Source organism: Glycine soja, chromosome 8 (genome assembly GCF_004193775.1).
Source record: "Glycine soja cultivar W05 chromosome 8, ASM419377v2, whole genome shotgun sequence".
In the NCBI taxonomy this organism is placed as follows: domain Eukaryota; kingdom Viridiplantae; phylum Streptophyta; class Magnoliopsida; order Fabales; family Fabaceae; genus Glycine; species Glycine soja.
In genome coordinates, this window is record NC_041009.1 from 14875561 (window position 1) to 14887658 (window position 12098).

At 32.0% G+C, this 12098-nt stretch overlaps 2 protein-coding genes across 2 annotated transcripts; one reads left to right on the top strand and one right to left on the bottom strand.

The window, feature by feature from the left end:
* Window positions 1-2038: 2038 nt before the first annotated feature.
* On the top strand, window positions 2039-4626 carry LOC114422231 (mRNA turnover protein 4 homolog). Its single transcript, XM_028388473.1, has 7 exons — window positions 2039-2173; window positions 2291-2547; window positions 2641-2699; window positions 3228-3288; window positions 3583-3673; window positions 3759-3835; window positions 4218-4626. The coding sequence occupies exons 1-7, from the start codon at window positions 2146-2148 to the stop codon at window positions 4332-4334; spliced, it is 690 nt and encodes a 229-aa protein (XP_028244274.1). The 5' UTR covers window positions 2039-2145; the 3' UTR covers window positions 4335-4626.
* A 2756-nt stretch (window positions 4627-7382) lies between these two features.
* LOC114422232 (transmembrane protein 87B-like) lies at window positions 7383-11228 on the bottom strand. Its single transcript, XM_028388474.1, has 5 exons — window positions 10839-11228; window positions 8984-9905; window positions 8765-8860; window positions 8303-8439; window positions 7383-7879 (listed from the first exon to the last, which is right to left on the bottom strand). Exons 1-5 carry the CDS (start codon window positions 11063-11065, stop codon window positions 7702-7704), a joined length of 1560 nt encoding a protein of 519 aa, XP_028244275.1. The 5' UTR covers window positions 11066-11228; the 3' UTR covers window positions 7383-7701.
* Between the last annotated feature and the right edge of the window lie 870 nt (window positions 11229-12098).

Genomic DNA, 12098 nt, shown 5'->3' on the forward strand with positions numbered 1-12098 from the left:
GAGGTTGAACGGGAACAGTTTGTGTTGGTCTTGCTTTCCTTGTAGAGTTGTGCTCTCAAGGTTAACATCCTCTATATGATGGCTAGTCAAGAAACTGCTGTAGAAAATCCAAGGAATGTATTATGTGAGATTAGATGCAGATGAAGGTAAAGTGCTAGTGGATAAATTTACGTGAATGGGTTATTTTTTTTAAAAAAAAAATAGATTTTGAAAATATTATAACTGTAAGTTTTGTTTTAAAACATAATTTTAGAATGTCGTAGTTTTTTTAAAAAAAAATAATAAAATCTTATTTTAGATCATAATTTCAAATATTTTATATTTTTTAATAAAGTTATAGAAGTAAAATTAGTAAAAGCTACTTTAATATTTTTTTGTCTTAAAAAAAACAATAAAGTCGTGTTCGAATCATAGATTTCAAACATTTAATATTATTTTTAATAAGATTATGGAAGTGGTGATTGTAGAAACCATTTTAGTCTTTATTTGAAATACGAAAGTAGTATTTAATATTGTGACATTTCATGCATACGACTTTTATAAATAACCGAGTATTCTCCGTTATTAAGTGTTGCACTCGCTCTAGATCCCGCTCATAGAATATCATTCGTGCCTTTGACTCAACTCCTCTGCAAAAGTAAATCTATCTTCCATCTTATATTTGTTTACTAACACTCTTCTATTACGATTATTATTTCTCACTAACACGTTTCCTAATCATATTTCAAATTATTAAAAAAAAACTAAAGTCGTTTTTACAATTACCACCTCCATAATCTCATTAAAAATATTAAATACTTGAAGTTGTGATTCAAAATACAACTTTATTAATTTTTTTAAAGAAAAAAAAATACTAAAGTCATTTTTACTAATAAGACTTCTATAATCTTATTAAAAAATATAAAATGTTTAAAGTCATATCCAAAACATGACTTCATTATTTTTCAAAAAAAAAAAATTACAACGTTTTAAAGTCGTGTTTCAAAACATGAAATCTTGTTTTAAAATACAACTTACTCAAATTATAATATTTAAAAAATCTATTCATTCTTGTAATGTTTTAAAAAAATTAACACATTGACATAAATTTGTCGTGCTAGTGACAAGATATGTGGATTCAAGCGACTGTAAAAAAAGCTAAAGAGGGATGGATCCTAACAAATGGTGCAAAATTGGAAACAACTATTCTGGCTACCACTTTTGCTATTTCCACTACCTAGATTTTAAAATTCCAATGAAATGACCAAAATAACCCCTATGCAGTTTCCTACACCCTCATCCCTTCCTCTTCCCCTCTTTCCTTTGGTTGGTTTCCCTCAATGGTGCACATGGTGGGGATGGCATTGGCATCATTGCCACCAATGACAAGGATGCTAGTGGTTTCCCTCCATGATGTTTGTGTTCTCTTGCACCTCTTTCTCTGTGGCATTGCCATGGCAGACAAAGATGGACATCCAGACCTCACACTAACTAGATCGATGTCACATTGCACCAACCACTTCGCACCCCACTAGATTTGAGTCATGGTGCGTTAAGATCCATTGCACAACCACCATGCAACCAATGTGTACCCTGTTCCCCTTGCTCCCATTAAATCTATTTCTCATATTTTTCCTTGTCCTCATCATATTTGTTCCTCATTTTTATTGTAGGTTTTGTCGTTGAATCCATGTTGTTGTTGTCAATGGTGGTTGTTATTCTAGTTGGGTAATGGGGATGTTGAACCAACAATTGAAATATGATTTTCGTTGGTTTACAATGTACAACATAATTGTAATTTTATTATTTTATTTTTTTTTCACCCTCACTCAACAACAGAATCATATTTTCTGTTGTGTTATTTTTTTCCACCTCCCATATCTGCAAGGAAAACATGATTATGTTGTACAAGTGTGCAATAGAATCGTATTTCTTTCGGAAAAGGAAAACTACTCATGTGGGTAGTGCCATTAGCACCCCTAGAGTGGCAATAGTAGTTCCCTGCAAAATTTAATGGGCATATAAAAGACCCATTTTAAATACCCAAAGCCCAACCCGAATAGAGGAGGTAAATACACGGAGTCTTCTCTAATGTTATACCCATCACAAACCTAAAACCCTACAGCCAGCCGGAGAAGTTGCAACTGCGAACAGAACAACTTCAAAATGCCAAAATCCAAGAGAAATAGACAAGGTTTGCGTTTCGTTTCGATGCTCTGATTATTCATTCATTCTCTATTTTGTTGCGTGTAATAAAAAAACTGGAAGCGAAGACGATGATTTTGTTGACATATCTGAAAAAAAAACGCAGTTACGCTTTCAAAGACGAAGAAAAAGGGAAGAGACCACAAAGAGACGATAGTGAACGGAATAAAAGATGCTGCAGAAAAGTACGGGCACGTGTACGTGTTCTCTTTCGAGAACATGAGGAATCAGAAATTCAAGGAGTTCAGGGACCAGTTGAAATCGAGTAGCAGGTTCTTTCTCGGCTCTAACAAAGTAATGCAAGTTGCTTTAGGTCGCTCTGCTTCGGATGAGATCAGACCCGGCCTTCATAAGGTTTCAAAGGTTGCATCTTACTCCCTCTCTTTTTACCAATTACCAATCAACAAATTCTCTTTTTTTTCTCATTATATTGAATATATTCTCGGTTTTTTGTAGCTATTGCGTGGAGATTCTGGGATGGTTTTCACCAATTTGTCAAAGGAAGAAGTTGAAAGGTAACTTTGGCAAAACTTAAAATAAAAAAAATAAAAAAAAAACTATTCTATTCATCGTTTAAATGTCGGTCCGTCCGCAACCGCAATTGTGGCTCCCGCATTGTCGTCAAGGTATCTTGACTCACCGCAACTGTGGTATCAGTCATATTGCCTGCAATGTAAAGGTTTTCTGACTCACCGCGACTGCAACCACAATTTAAAACCATGATACTATTATATTTTTAATTTATATATCTGTTTATTTTTGGTCGTGTACTTAGCAATATAATGGAGTAAAAGTGTAGTTATGCATAATGATGAGCAAATTTATTAGTGGTGTTTGTCATGTTGTTGTTGTCTGTGTATATATATCACTGTTTTATAGATGTAATCATGTAAATTCTTTTACTTGGTGTGCTTAACTCCCCTTTTTGAAAGAAGCTGTTGATAAAAGAACAATTTGTTACTATTAGCATTTTCCTACTCTTTCATTGGTGTTCCGTTTTCTTTTTCACTCTGACTGAATTTTTTTGTTGATGCCATTTACAGGCTGTTTAAAGAATTTGAGGAGTATGACTTTGCAAGAACAGGAAGCAATGCCACTGAAAAGGTAATTAGAGTTTAGTTCATTTTTTACTTATGACTATGATTTTTTCATGCAGCATGGGATGGTTGGGGCCTTTGGGGAAAAAGCTGCAAAACAGCCATAGAAACTTTTGATTTCTAATTTCTTTCATTTATATAGATGCATTCATTTATATAGATGCATGGCTTGTTTATGGAACCATATTTGATATTTCTCTTCCACATCAATAGGAATCATTTGCCTGTCATATCCATTAGATCCTCAATTCTGTTTTAATCTATGAATAAAACTCACACTTTCATGATCTGAGTGTTATAGGTGGATCTCAAAGAGGGTCCATTAGAGCAATTCACCCATGAGATGGAACCTTTTCTCAGGAAGCAAGGCATGCCTGTTCGGTTAAATAAAGGTACTCTGTTGCATTGTTTTATAACTTTAGTTTAAATGCACCTGCCAAAAGTGAACATGAATCATTGGTGCTTCCAATATTACAGGAGTTGTGGAGCTTGTTTCGGATTTTGTTGTTTGTGAGGAAGGAAAGCCTTTGTCACCCGAGGCTTCTCGTATACTGGTTAGTTATTCTTTATTGTTACCTGAATAATATCACAATTTTTGTAGCGTTGTTACATTTGAGGGAGTGACTTTTTTTTTTACTTCCTAGTGCATATTTTCCTATCCCTTGTCATATTTGTGTGGTGAGTAAGGATGTATATGATTTTGTTTTTCTTTTCAAGGAAATGTTGCGTTGCAGGAAGTGTTGTTTGTGGTTTTGTTTCCTCTTTAAATTCCCAATATTTCCAAATTTTTGGCCGTAGTTATCAGTAAGCTTTGGTTAGTTATATATGGTACCTACTTGTGTCAATTTAACAACTGCTATAAGTTTAAAGTGATGTTAACTGAGCTATAGTGATGGCACCTTCAATGCTAACAAAGTGACTTGTTCTTAATTACAGCGTTTAATGGGAATCAAGATGGCTACATTTCGACTTAGCTTAATTTGCAGATGGAGTCCCGATGAGTTTGAACTTTACATCGATGGACCAGATGAATCAGATATCGAATGCTCGTAGGACCTCTTTTAAAACGTAGAAGATTCTGGAGCCCCATCCTCCAAAGAAAAAAGATTACACAAGATATGACTGACGCATATGTAATTTACATCTTCAGTGCTATAGACTGTGTAGCGTTTTTTGGATTATGTATTCTTAGAAGAGTTGATTTGTGGAAATGCAGAGAGATTTCTGTGAACTAGGCCAAGCTGTAACTTTATAAAAAGTTCAAATTACTGTGATACAATTTTGATTGGCTTAGGGGTTTTTATTTTTGCTTGTTATATATAATTTCTATCAATTTGGAAGAGCAGAGTCTAAGTATCTCTTAAAAGGAAGGCTTAATATGGTATCACTTTTTGTTTATGTTTTGTAATTATTTTGTTTTGATATATTAAATTTTAAAAATTTTATTTTGATTTTTTATGTTTTTACGATGTAACATTTTAGTTCATTCTTTAATTTTTCGGTTATAATAAGTATTTCTTTAATATTGAAATTTTAAAATAATTAAATTAACAAAATAATAGATAAAAGTTATCACTATCTTTAGTTTATTTTAAAAAAATAAACTACTAAAATTATCATCTCAAACAATCCAAATGAGACCCACGCACAACCCAGTCAAGTCTACCAGCATCGTCCATGCAGATTCGTGTGCCATCGTTGTGGTAATGAGTAGGGCTTTTTGATCTGAAATTTTGAGTCCAGTGGAGCAAAGTTGGCATCGATTCACAACATTTTTCCTTCCCGTACCTTCTTATCTTTGATTTCCAAACCCAAGGCGAAGGCTTCTCTTAAAGCAGTGAAGTTCGTCGTCGACAGTGCACAAAATTTCACAAGATCTGGATTCAATGTCCAATAACAAAGGGTTTGTGTGACTGTCGGTGTCAACCTTTGTGCTCACACAGCGGCGAGGAAGGAAATTAGGGTTTGAAAACAAAAGAATTGGGAATAAAAAAGAGAAGGGAGACGGCATACGGTGGTCATGATGAGGCACGATAGTGGTTGGATGATTGTTTGTCACTTTGGATCAAATTCGCTCGACTCTGCGATTTGAATTCCTTTTCATTTTAACATCTTCGATCTCCTTTCGTTCTTTGTTTTTATGCATTATTATCATGTTTTATGGATGATTCTTATTTTATAGTTAGTCATGAATCATTTGTTGGTTTATGTTTTTGGTTGAATCTCTCATATCTAGATGTGGCGCGACGGTGGTGAGAAGTTCTGTTCTCTCTATTGGTTTATATTTTTTTATTAAATCATGTTTGAAACTTTTGTTTACTGCTAAAAAATTAGTAACGATTATTCACTAAGGTTGCCAGCAGAATTTAAAAAATTAAAATTAAATTTTTAAAACTTAATATACCAAAATAAAATAATCTAAAATATAATGGACCAAAAATAATAATATGCTTCAAAGGAATAATTTCTTATCTTATTTTTTTGTTTTAATTTCATCCTCTAACTTTTAAAAGATTTAAAATAATTTTCTTATTTAATTTTAATGACAAGTTAATCCTTTCAAAAAATTGATCATTTATTTATTTTTTAAATGAGATTTTTAACCATTTTTATAGATTTAAAATGCAAAACTTGTTTCATTATATTTTAATACATGAAAACTATAGGAATCAATTAATGTTTGAAACAAAAAATGTCTTATAAATAATAAGAAAATAATCTGATATTAGATTTTTAAATTTTTAGTTGATCATGAAATTCACTTTTCATATATTTTTTATCTTAATTATGTCTATTTTGGTTCAAACATTAATTTAACTTCTTAAATCTATTAAAATAATATTCAAAATGATATTCATAAATCGAAAATAATCAATTTTTTGAAAGAACTAACTTATCATAATGTAAAAAATAATCATTTTAGAACTCTTAAAAGTTAAAAAAATCAATTTAAAATCAAAAAATAAGTTACAAGAACATTTGTATATTTTAGCAACTCCTAACTATTACGTAAACTTTATTGTGCTTAAATTTTATATTAGCTCTCACATACAATTATTAGCACGCTAAGCACAAGAGAAAACTCAAGTTTACCCAAAACACATAATATATTGTACTGCCACACATTTGTATATTACACAAGTTCTTAGAGTTTTAGTTAGTACTTCTACTAATATCAACATACATAAACACACCAAAACAGAAAATCAAATGGTTTATAAAATACCAGGAAGGTACATAAATAGTAATAATTTAAAGTCAATAATAGAGTAGTATTTATTAGTATCAAAACATAGGTAGAAAGTGGAAATTTGCAAAAATCTAAACAGTTAGTGCTGAATTATAAATAGTCAAATAGTAGATAAACTTAATAGCAATAAAATAAATAGTCAATTATAAAAAGTAAGTGTTAGTATCAATGGATAAGTAGTTTGTAGGGTTTTTTTCATAATTATACCTATTTAATGTGGAATATTTCTAAAATATACTAATTTACTAAGAAATTTCTAAACTACACTAGTTTTATGAGACAGTAAAGAAGTAGGATTTGGCCACCCCGACTTTCATGCATTAATGTTTTTTTTTAATTTAAATTATTAAAATAATATAAATATTATATTATATAAATATATTTTTAATTGGTTTTAAAAATGCTTTTTATTGGTTTTATTTCCATAATTATATCTATTTAATGTAGAATATTTCCAAAATACACTAATTTACTAAAAGATCCCTAAATTATACTGACGTCATGAGACAGTAAGAAAGTCGGATTTGGCCACCCGAACTTCTGTGCATTGATGTTTTTTTTTAATTTAAATTATTAAAATAATATAAATATTATATTCTATAAACATATTTTTAATTGGTTTTAAAAATACTTTTTATTGGTTTTTTTTCCATAATTATACTTATTTAATGTAGAATATTCCCAAAATACACTAATTTAATAAAAAATTCCTAAATTATACTAGTTTCATGGGACCCTAAGAAAGTAAGGAAGTTGAGTTTCCATAAATAAAATATAAATAATGAAAACAAAATTTAAACATAGTTAGTACCAAAATGTTCGTGGTGAAACCAAAAATATAAAATAGTTGGTAGAAATGAAAGTAAAGAAGTTCCTAACTCATGAGTCATGACACATTAGAGACTTCACTGTTCTTTTTTTAATTATACACACATACTAATCCAACAATCGAAAAGATTTCGAAGTCCACAAGGGTGAGGGAAAAAATAGGATAGCAAATTGGATCATCGGCATGGACAATACTTGTTATACAGTAATTCCATACACAATAAAACGTATTCTAACTATTCTGGTACAAATGAACAAAATTTTACAACACTTCTCGTGAAGGGTTGCGGAACACAGCTGTAAAAACAGTGCAAGTGCGGTTAATAAAAAGCTCTTAAGCGCTCATTCCCTTTTATCCTCCTCTTCTGACTCGTCTTCTTGATCAAAGGATACATCAGTTCCACCATTCTTCTCTTGCCGAACTAAACTTAGTTCACCTTGACCTTCCTGCTTTCCCTTGGTGAGAGATTGAGCTTCTTCGTCATCAGAATCTTCTCCCACTTCCTCCGAATACGCATACCTATACATAGATTGCAGAGGCAAATCAAACTTAATAAGTGAGACTCATCCCTAAGCCATTTGAATCAGACATTACAACAAGAAATGACGTGATAATTTTGTTTTCTCACTACTACAACTAGCCAGTAGCCAAACAACATAACAGCAACATTAGCATGACATAAATATAAATAAATAATTCTTAATGGATGAAGCCAGCACAAAGTTCAACCAGTACCCAGAAATAAAGGTTTCCTCTCATGACAAGGCAGTCTCGTCAGAGGAGCCATAAATTTCAAAAGCTTGTAGTCTAATTGTTTTTGAGATTCATTTAATGAATCACTTTAAAATAGAAATATAACCAATGATAAATCTTGGGAATGAAATGTCATGGTACAACAACAACAACAACAAAAGCCTTATCCCACTAGGTAATACAATTCACCTTTGAGAGCTTTGGGATGGGGCCCAGAGATAACATATAACACAGAGTAATGCAAATGCTAGAATGTCCCAGAATGCAGTGATGATCCAAGCACTCTGCCAGCGCTCATTGAAAGGATCTGTAGCTTTGAAGTATACCTGTAAAAGAAAAATTAGCAGTGATTACAACACAGATAACAAATTGAAAAGCAAAAGCAATATGACGGTAAATTTCCATGAGAAAACAACATTTCATGACAATTTATAGTTAAATAGTGATAAAAAATTCTACAACAATTAAATGGAAGCCAAAGGGACAAACACAATCAAAACCAGGAATTTTTTCTTTTTCTTCACTTGTTTTGCAACAATGCAGTATCCAAACAGTGAAATATGGATATCAGTTTTTTTTGGTGGATAAAACATCAATTTCAGTTATTCATTACAAGAAGTAGGTGTTATTCAAACACAATTATAGCCTTACCTCATATCCTATCCAAGCAACTGAGGAGATCACCGTTACTGCTAATGCATTTGAGAACTTCCTATATATATCCAACTTAACAGAACTTCGTTTTGCCTAAGAACCACATACACACACACACACACAAAATCAAACATATTAAGAAAGCAAGATAGTAAGAGATTCAAAATAGGGAATTTATAGATGCTGCAAAATAATAAGAATTTGAGGAAAAGATACCTGTAACTGCTCCAGTGTTCTTGAAAGAGATGTAAAAATCCATAATATCAAAAATGCATCTAAGAAAGCATCAGGAAGAACTAGAAGGAGCCTTGCCCTTCCTGACACATCATTGATGGTCCCCACATATTCAGTAATATTCAGTAACTCGGATGCTAGAAAGTAAGTTATTCCAAGTAAAAGAACCTTTGATGTAAGACCACCCAGAGTGGGTCGCACAACACCATAACCCATTGAAACAGAGAGAATGAGAAGTCGTGATATTGATTTTCTTATAGCCCCAACAGTGACAACCCATGTTGTGAGCACAATAGGTCTCATTCCAGTATTGTTGAAATTCACATACTCAAAATACCAGAGAATCATCTCAAACAATCCAAGAGCAATGACAGCTGTGATACAGTGCTGAAGTTGCAGTACATCATCCCAAAATCTCACATACTGAAAAAACCAAATGATGCTAAGGCAAACATAAGCCAGTGTCATAAATACATAGAACTTCTTTAATGGGGCCATCCTACCAGGTAAATACCCATCAGGGTTTTTCCATACTGTCTTCCCACTCATTACTATGCCCTTGAGCTTGGGTTCACAAGCTACAAAAAACAAATTATACATTCCAGTCTTTGTGATAGAAACTTTCTGAGAATCTAGACTTGCAGTTTTAGATCTGCCTTTGAATTGTACGTCTAAAATGACTGGCCAATTAATGTCCGTTGCAGAAGGTCTCCTAATAATCTCTCCTTGCTTACAAACTCCCATCTTAGCTAAATCAGGACTGCAACAGATTTCCCGTTGTCCACCATAAGCAGAACCACCTATATCATTACGATCAGCAGCCTCAAAAATTATGATGTGTAATGGCACAGAACCGCGTGCCTTAGCTGAAGCTTTGGTTCTCCTGAAGGTTATATTCTCGAATCTATCCCCCCCAAAGAAAAAAGCCGGAGTTGTGTGGTATATTTGACACATAACCAAAGATGATGTAAGAGATATAAATTATTAAATTCATATACAAATTCTAAAATTTCAAAGAACAATACTTGATGCGTATATTTCATGCTTCAATATTAGTGTTTCCTCATCGATGCATATCTACCCTGCTTATTAATCTGTTGGTTCATATAGGTCACAACAGAATTTTGAGAAAGAGTAATGCTATATCCTCCTACTAATTTATGAAGAAAATAAACACATTTCACGTCCTGGAAACTTAGAATACATTCAATACTTTCGTGAAGAGTGCTAACAACACACTCAATCATTGTTAAAATTTATTAGAAACTACAAAATACAAGTAAAAGTCATTAAATACGAAGTGGAATTTTTTTTTTATTTCCAATAAATTTCAATCAATGATAAAGAGAGTGTTAGATAGAATTGCTAACATTACTCTACATTCTTAATCTATTAGGAGGAAGATTTTGTAGGAGGATTTAGAGTCATTGTTTGAGGAAACTAATGAAGAAACTTATCCTAACTAAGAGTTCATATCTGATGTTTGCAGAGTCATTCATAAAAGAAAGATGTATCTATGATTCTAACAGATTAATTAATTAGTCCAAGCTGGAGAGTATGAAACGACGAGTAAGACTAATTTAACTCTAGTCCATCAATTAGTGTAGTTTCTCGCCGTCTCATTTTTAAACCATTGAGTCCATATTTTATTTTCCCTCCTACTTCATAGGAGTTCACGAATCCAGCTAAATCAGGCATAAGTAATCCACGAGTTTTGCATTTTAAGTTCCACATTAAGTCAAAATGAAGCAATGTAAAGAGTTTAAAGACGAATCGAACACTGTCGCAGCTGGAATCGCGAGAGAGAGAGAGAGAGAGAGAGGGAGGGAGAGGTTACCGAATGTAGGAACGGCCATCGTCGTGGATGGAATTGGCTTGGGAAGCGACGATGCCTTCGCTGCCGCCGGCGAGGAGGTAGGAATTGCCGAGTTCTATGAAAGGTTCATGGTCGTAGATGTGGATGGATGCGAAGGTGGTGGTGGTGGTGACTGCGAATATGTAGAAGAGGAGTGAAGCTAAGAAGAACATGGATCTTGTTCTCGTTCTCGCAAATGCTGAATCCATGCCGACACACACTCACTCAGATTGGATCGGCGAAAAGAATGCGCAGAGTGAAAGTAAGAGAGAGAAGAAGACATGTCAGTCGGTGTGAAATCGTTGCAACGTCACTCTCCCTAGGAGGAACGGGACTCAGCGCCAGCTTCACGCGCGGATCATCCACGTCAGCATCCTTTTTCTTTACCCATAGCCAATATCTAAAGGAATTAATGTTTAGCAAAGTCGTGGTTCCATTGGTAGTGTGATTCACCAGGTTTCTGACATGGAATTAGTTTTCTGTAATAAAAAAGAAAATAAAAGTTTAAGTAACAGAGATAAGTGTTGTAAATATTCTTTTGTGGATGTTTATATTTTTTTATCTTTATTATTTATTTTTATTTATCTTTTGCTTTAGCTATTTTTTTACTACAAATAAATTCCTTTCTTTTATAATAAATACACATAATTTTCTCCAAATTTTCTTCTTCTCTGCTTTGTCTTTATCATTTTTTTCACGAATCATAATATATTTAACAAGAAGAAAAAATAAATAAAAATTTATTTATTTAATTAACAAAATTGTGCATAAAAACGTTTAAAATAAATTTAATGATTTATTTTACGTTATGTAAATTCTAAGAATAAAATGATCTTTTTATCAATATGTATTTTTAAGAGTATAAATATCTACTATTTTTTTCTTAATTTGGAGAGAGAAAAAAAACAAATATAATAAGTTTCATCAATATATTATTTCTTAATAAAATCAAGTTTCAAGCGTATGTCTAATTAAAAAAAAGTAGAGACTAAATTTTATTATAAATTTATTTTTAAGTTAAAAAATGTAGAATAAAATAAATTTACTTTAAAAATATTTTTCATCAAAATTGATTTTAGTAAAAAACATAATTTAAAATCAAATTTATTAATACTCATTTAGAGAGGTACCAATTTTCTTGTTTTTTTATTTTCAAAATGCATTTTTCATAACAAACACGTATTTAAATAAAATGGAGTCAAAATAATTTTTAACTTAATTTTAAAACACTTTTATATTCAC

What these genes read in the sequence shown, in the direction of transcription:
- LOC114422232 (XM_028388474.1), bottom strand. Translation starts at nt 11,065, where the DNA reads ATGGATTCAGCATTTGCGAGAACGAGAACAAGATCCATGTTCTTCTTA. An exon ending in GATGGCCGTTCCTACATTCG is followed by an intron (nt 9,906 to 10,838) that starts GTAACCTCTCCC and finishes TGGGGGGGATAG; the next exon opens with ATTCGAGAATATAACCTTCA. An exon ending in TTGCTTGGATAGGATATGAG is followed by an intron (nt 8,440 to 8,764) that starts GTAAGGCTATAA and finishes TTTCTTTTACAG; the next exon opens with GTATACTTCAAAGCTACAGA.
- LOC114422231 (XM_028388473.1), top strand. Translation starts at nt 2,146, where the DNA reads ATGCCAAAATCCAAGAGAAATAGACAAG. An exon ending in ATCCAAGAGAAATAGACAAG is followed by an intron (nt 2,174 to 2,290) that starts GTTTGCGTTTCG and finishes AAAAAAACGCAG; the next exon opens with TTACGCTTTCAAAGACGAAG. An exon ending in GCCTGTTCGGTTAAATAAAG is followed by an intron (nt 3,674 to 3,758) that starts GTACTCTGTTGC and finishes CCAATATTACAG; the next exon opens with GAGTTGTGGAGCTTGTTTCG.